The 6451-nt window shown below is 50.3% G+C and overlaps 1 protein-coding gene across 2 annotated transcripts in view; it reads right to left on the bottom strand.

Annotated features, from left to right (window-relative positions):
• Window positions 1–6451, bottom strand: part of PES1 (pescadillo ribosomal biogenesis factor 1) — a 26006-nt gene that overhangs the window by 13624 nt on the left and 5931 nt on the right. For both annotated transcript variants that reach the window (XM_019539259.1, XM_019539260.1), the window contains exons 5-6: window positions 4381–4552; window positions 2170–2259 (exon numbers count right to left, since the gene is read on the bottom strand). In XM_019539259.1, the coding sequence (XP_019394804.1) occupies window positions 2170–2259; window positions 4381–4552 (262 nt within the window). The remainder of the gene's footprint in view (window positions 1–2169; window positions 2260–4380; window positions 4553–6451) is intronic.

The following is a 6451-nucleotide window of genomic DNA, read 5'->3' as shown; positions in this document are numbered from 1 at the left end:
TAGTGTAAACATAACTTTTATATGCACTGGGAAACCAAAAAATTCATGTGACTCGCTTTATTGCGATATTCGCTTTATTGTGGTGGTCTGGAACCAAACCCGCAATATCTCTGAGGTATGCCTGTACTCCCTCTTGCAGTCCAGAGACCAGGTGCCCTGGAATAGTGTTTCTCAACCCATGGATTACAACTCAGAAGTGGGTCACATGAATATATGAATGGGTCGCGAACAAACTTTAGAAGTAGATCATATTTTGTATACATTTTTTTTTAAATAGATGTTGCTTGTGCTTCATCATATTAATGTTGTGTATACTAACAAACAGGGTTCCAGGTTTTCCATGTGCCATGAAAAACTCTGGATTTTCTCCTTTAAAAAGCTGTGGTAGAGCTCTGGCCTGGTGCAGGAGTGGCTGGTGGAAGGTGGTGGTGAGGGCAGCACTGCGCCGCCCCCTGCCCCTTCCCAGTGCAGGAGTGGCTGGCAGGCAGGCAGGACAGTGAAGAAGCAGTGGCAGGGAGTGGGGGGTGGGGAGTGGAAGTGAGCAGGCACGTGGAACACACTGGTGTCCCAGGCCTAGCACTGGCGGGGCCCAGAATGGGGCAGCAGGAGCATGAGCTGGCAGGGGTCTATGGAGCTGGGCTGGGCTGCACCAGCAGGGAGAGAGGAGCTGGCCTGGCTCCAGAGACCCCCTGCCAGCTGGGACCTCGTGCTCCTGCCACCCTGCTCTGGGCCCCACAGGTGCTGGCTCTGGGATACCAGCATGGACCCCATGGTCCCAGCTGGCTGTTGCTGTACTCCCGTGTGCCCACTTGCTCCCAGTCCCCTCTGCCTCAGCCCCACAGTACAGGTGGGGACCGTGCATACAGCTGTGACCCTGTGCTTGCTTGCCTGGGCTGAGCAGTGGCAGTACGGGACAAACTGCTGCTCAGTATGGAGGGCAAAGTGGTCCCTCCCCCTCCTGGAACTTCCTGGTATAGCCGCTCTCTGCTTCCTGCTCTCTGCTGTGTCACTGCTGCTTCTGGGCTGCCCCATGGGGCAATGGTGGCAGCGCAAAGCAGACCCAGGGCAACCCCACATGGGCTCCGAGCAGCTGCATCAGGAAGCAGTGGCAGCAGGAGAAAGAAGCCACTTTCCTCCCATGCTGGGCAAAAGTTTTTCTCCTGCACTGCTGCTGCTGAGCCTGGACCCCAGCACCAGTCTGGGTTTGCCCATTCAGGCTGAGCAGCAGCAGGGCAGAAACTGCTGCTTGGCATGGGGTAGAGGTGGGGAAGAAAACAGCTCCTTCCACTCAACAGTTTGCCAAAACTCTGTAAGTGGCCTTCCGCCCAAAATAATCGCCTGCCCCTGCTCTAAAACAACCTCCCACAGGAGCATAATACCTACCAGGTTTTAAGACAAAACTTGGTATTAGTCTCAGGCAGCCAGATTGTACAGCAAGAATTAGATCCTATGACCCAGGAGGTCCCATCCAGCCCTCTCCCACTTACACCTCAGGAAGTTTACCATCACACAGCACTCCAAAAGCTGGCACAAGCTTCCCAAGCATAGTCCTACTGACAGATCTCGGCTCTAGAGGGCTGTGCAGTCTTACATGACCTTCTGTGCTGAGGCTGCCTATACCACCTAACAGGGACACATACTGCTAGGAAGTGAATGGAGACCCTGTGATGAGAACACTCCCAGATCCCTCTGATCTAAGCTGGGGGAGACTGTAGATCCTCCTGCCAACTTGCTCACAACCACCCACCCTTTCGCACAGGTTAATTTTTAAATTACTTCTCGGAACTTGGTAAGATTCATTATTTACAATGAATGAGGAGGATGAGCTGGAGAAACTGGCACAGCCCGGCACCAGGAGCCACCAGTCACCACATGCAACAGGACACAGGATATGACAGAGGCAAGGCCATGGCCACTTCCAGAGAACTGTTTGTCTTCAAGCTGTATAGCCTGCGTTTCCAGTGCCCTGACACTGTTGAGTACACAGTGACCCATATGGAACAGCTTAACTATGATAACCTCCAGAACAATTTGCCCCTTTCTCAGTACCTCCCCCTACAAAATACCAGCAGAACAACTGAAGGATTGGGATGCTGCCTCACTCGTTCACAGGCATTGTAAGAAGTGCGGACAGAGATAGGAGACTTGAGCAGAGCTCACGATACTCACATCATGGGCAAAGGCATATGGGGTGATCCACGTGATGAGCTGCCCCATCACCTCTGCTTGGTAATAGATCCCTTTGATGGAGAGGAACACCTGGCAGGAGACCAAACAGAGAGAGGTCAGAGAAAGGGCAGTACAGGTACTTACAGAAGTGGCAACTTGTCAGGTAACTGGAATAGGCTGCAGCTGGGTCTGACAGCAATGCATTTCCCATGCAACAACCAATCCAGCTGCAGACCCTTCAAACCCAGTGCAATCATGCACTCAGCAGTGCCCATCAAATCTGTAAATAGCATGAGTCTGATACAGATTAACTACTAGCTACCTGGGAAGTGCATGTTTCCAAAGCATAAGAATGAGCTGCAGCTTTCTCCCTGCTATACAAGATGTCTTGCACACCACCCTGCCCCCCAGTATGTACTGTGCTACTTATAGCAAATCACAAGAGCTGCCCCTGGCCACAAGTTACTCATCTCCAATCTATATTACTTTGGAGCAGCTGCACACCCAGGACAGGTAGTGGAGAGACAAATTCCTAAAATAGCTTCTCTTGAAGAAGAGGAATCAATTCCCACTGTGCTTGGCTCCAACAAGGGATGAAACAACAGACCTCTTTTACAATACAAATGAATTTTGTGATACTCATGCTATGAAATATGGCATGAAACACAGCCACAGCAAAAGCTGCTGTGCCAATCCCAGGGCAACTCCCTCCTGAGCTCCTTACCCAGTTCTCCACCTCACCTCCAACAGGAATAGCTCCCCTCCTATCTAATGCCAAGTTGGCTACTTTTCCTGCTAGCCATTGCTGCTCAGATATACCCCAGAAGCATGTACCTGAGGTGCCCTTCTCATCTCACACATATACACACGGCGTCCCCATCCTGTATTTCTGCCTCCTGCTCCCAGCTGCCAGGGCACTCCAGGGTGGGAAGACAGCTAGCCCAGGTCACCAGGAGTCACTGAGAAGCAGCCATGACCAGAATTGGGTCACTGTCCCTAGACCTAGCATGACCTTTGTCCCCTGACCTGGGCAAGCACTGGGACATCCTATTCCAGAGAACCCTGAGAGCTGGAGGTGGAAGGCAGAAGGAGACCCTGAGTGCCTGGCCTTGTCTGACTTATACTGAAAACCAATCAAAATTGAGTTCAAAACTGTAACAGTGGCTGCATCTACACGAACTAATTACTGTGCATTAGGCTAATCTAATCTAAACACTAGCCTACACGTGTTCATCAATTACTTTGCAGTAGATTAGTCTAATGTGCCATTTTCTAATACCTGTACTGTACTTTACAGGTACTAGGAGAAAAAAAAAAAAATCAGTGAAAAGCGCACATGCAGACATTGATCAGGAGCAGATTGCTCCTGGCCATCCTAGGCAGCAGGGGGCACAAGAGGTGGGGAGAGCTGTCCCAGCTCAACAGGACACTGCCTGCCAGCCGCATTGAGACGTAGGCCTGTCCCGATCTCCACAAGGTGGGGAGAGCTGTCCCAGCTGTCTCCCAGCCACATAGAGATTGGGACAGGTTCCAAATCTCCACATCACTAGGAGGCAGCTACCTGGCAGCCAGGACTCTCCCCTCATGCTGCAGAAATTGGGACCAGCCCCCATACTCCTTGCCAACCTGAGGCTGGTATGCAGGGGACCCTAGAGCTCCCCCTCGCTGCTGCAAGACACACAGTATGGCAGGAGCAGCCGTAGATTGACCTGCTGCTGTTGGGAACAAATTTGCTCCTGAAGGGTACATGTTCAGATGTGTGCGAGGGTGCAGTTAAATGCACCTGAATTTTCTGCGCAGAAAATTCAGGTGCATTAACTGCAAGTGTAGACACACACAGTGAGCAGTATTTTCATTGCATCATTCCACCCCTACTGTGAGCAGGGGAGACAGGACACAGGGTTCAGAAAACTGCAAGATTGCCAGCAGAGGCTGAGTGGATTCTGAGCACACTACAGGGCAGGGCAGGTTAGGTTAGTGGAGATGACTGGCAGGTTGGGAAGCCAGGGTGGCCTGAAGCTGCAAGTGTAATTGTGACCTTAGTGCAAACATTGGTGCTCCCTATTTTTCCCCTAATTGCATACTTATCCATGCAAGGGAGCCTCCAGCAGGCAGATGAGGTCAGAGAGCTAAGGAGAGATCCCTGCACTGCATCCTGGACACTCTGCCCCCAGTGAAAGAGGGCCCTGAGATGGATGGACAGGCTCTTACCTTATGCAGGCAGCGGGAGGCAATAACATAGTTGAGGAACTCCACAGTGAGGCGGCGACACAGCTGAATTGTCTGCACATGGCATTTGCCTGTTCTTGGAAAGGTAGCAAAGAGGAAACACATGGAAAGCACATCATCCAGATCTCGCAGGGCATCAATGAAAGTTGGGTACCTGCAGCCACCATGGAAGACCCCAGTGAGAACAGGAAGGGGTACCAAATAGCAACACCCATTAGCCTGCCAAGAGTGGCATCACTCAAAACCCAGACCTGCACTGGAACCACAAGACCAGTGCCACCTTGTGGCCTCCATGAACTACCACTGGAACAGGATTTGGAAGCTCAGAGCCACTGTAGTGAGCAGCCACCCCCAAACCAGATTTCATCATTGTCAAAAGTGGCACCAAATGCCAACAAAGCCACTTAGGACCTGCAGGGAAACAGCACCCTCTAGTGAGGATTGGAGAAGTTGAGCTCCACCCTGGGGAAGTTCAGGCAGGTTCAGTGACCAGGTACAGTTGTTCACAATACCAAACTTGTGGCAAAAAGAAAAAAACAAAGCAGGGAATGAGACCAAGGCATTTAACAGGTTTGTTAGCATGAGACTAATGCGTGATCCTTTAATTTGCTCAGTCACCCGATTTTTGCTAACATGCTAGCAATGCCCTGGCTTCATGCCCTGCTTGCAACATATTTTACACCTACCCACCCAACTAGGACTGGCCTGGGAACATTTCCACCCCCAGCATCTATACAAGGTAGTGCTACACTTGGTATAAGCTGTGCAGTGAACAACTGATTTCCAAGGCTGCAGGCATTACTGCCAGTTCAGCATGGATATGAAGGTATTGGGTTAGAATAGCACTGAAATGCAGACCCAAGTGTTAGAGGGAGCTAGGCACTGAAAGATGGGATTTATAGAAATGGATACTTAACTGCATCTTTCAGTGCCCAACTATCTTTTCAGAAACGTAGTCTATAGCACTGGGATATTTGTCTCTGCTTAAGGCACTCTGCCTAGCCTTGCAACAAAGCTTTTACAGTTTAAATGCCAAGATAAATGGGAGGTAGCATGGACTTGGCTCCCAATATGAGTAAGGAGATCTAGGTCCTAGTCTGGACCTGCTTCCTCCCCTCCATCCATTGGGTATTTTTTGTTTGTTTGTTTGTTTGTTAAAGTATAAGATCTTCGTGGCAGACACTATAGGCCCTGTGGGGATGATGGTAAAACAGTGAACACATCCTTTGGATTCATTGCTGTCAGCATGGGAATGGGGTACATCAGATACATCTTCAAGATCAACACCCCTCCAAATCTGGCTCTGGGCAGGATCCCTGACATGGGCCCTTGGCACATGTTTACTTAATAGCATGATGGGATCTGTTCCCCAATCCTAACAATCACACCTTTTGACATGTCACACATGCATGGCAGCAAATGCAATTTTTACTATGCAACTGCACTATTACCATTTGGCCAGTGCAGGGGGAGCCCAGGCTCATGATCCTGTACCAGCAAGTAGAAAGCTGAATGCTGGGGAATTAGTGTAGTCCCAGGGCTGTTCCAGCCCCAGGACCTCACCAGAGATGGTACAAGGCTCCAGTGAGGTCCCAGGGACAAGACTGACAATCAGCTGATTGTGCACTCCAGTATCAGGACAGCACTGGGGCCAGTTCAAGAGCCCTGCCAGACAGTTGGCATCAGGCTACATTTGGGAAGGGGAGGCAAAGGGAGCAACAGACACTGCCACATGTTCAATTTAAGGGACAATGGACACATATTATGACATACATTTTGCGGAATAAGTTGTGCCTTATGTCCCATTTTATTACACAATTGATCGCAAGAACATGTGGCCGGTCACTGTTTAAGACATGATTATTATGCCTTATGTCATAGTTTCATAGCTTCTAGGGTCGGAAGGGACCCGAGTAGATCATCTAGTCCAACCCCCCTGCCATGGCAGGAAAGAGTACTGGGGTCAAATGACCCCAGCAAAGTGTACATCCAGCCTCCTCTTAAAGACCCCCAGGGTAGGAGCCTGCACCACTTCTCTTGGAAGTTGGTTCCA

This window comes from Crocodylus porosus, unplaced genomic scaffold, assembly GCF_001723895.1.
Source record: "Crocodylus porosus isolate Cpor-Errol unplaced genomic scaffold, CroPor_comp1, whole genome shotgun sequence".
NCBI classification, from domain to species: Eukaryota; Metazoa; Chordata; order Crocodylia; family Crocodylidae; genus Crocodylus; species Crocodylus porosus.
The sequence above is the reverse complement of the archived record's forward strand: the minus strand, read 5'-3'. Positions and strand labels throughout refer to the sequence as shown.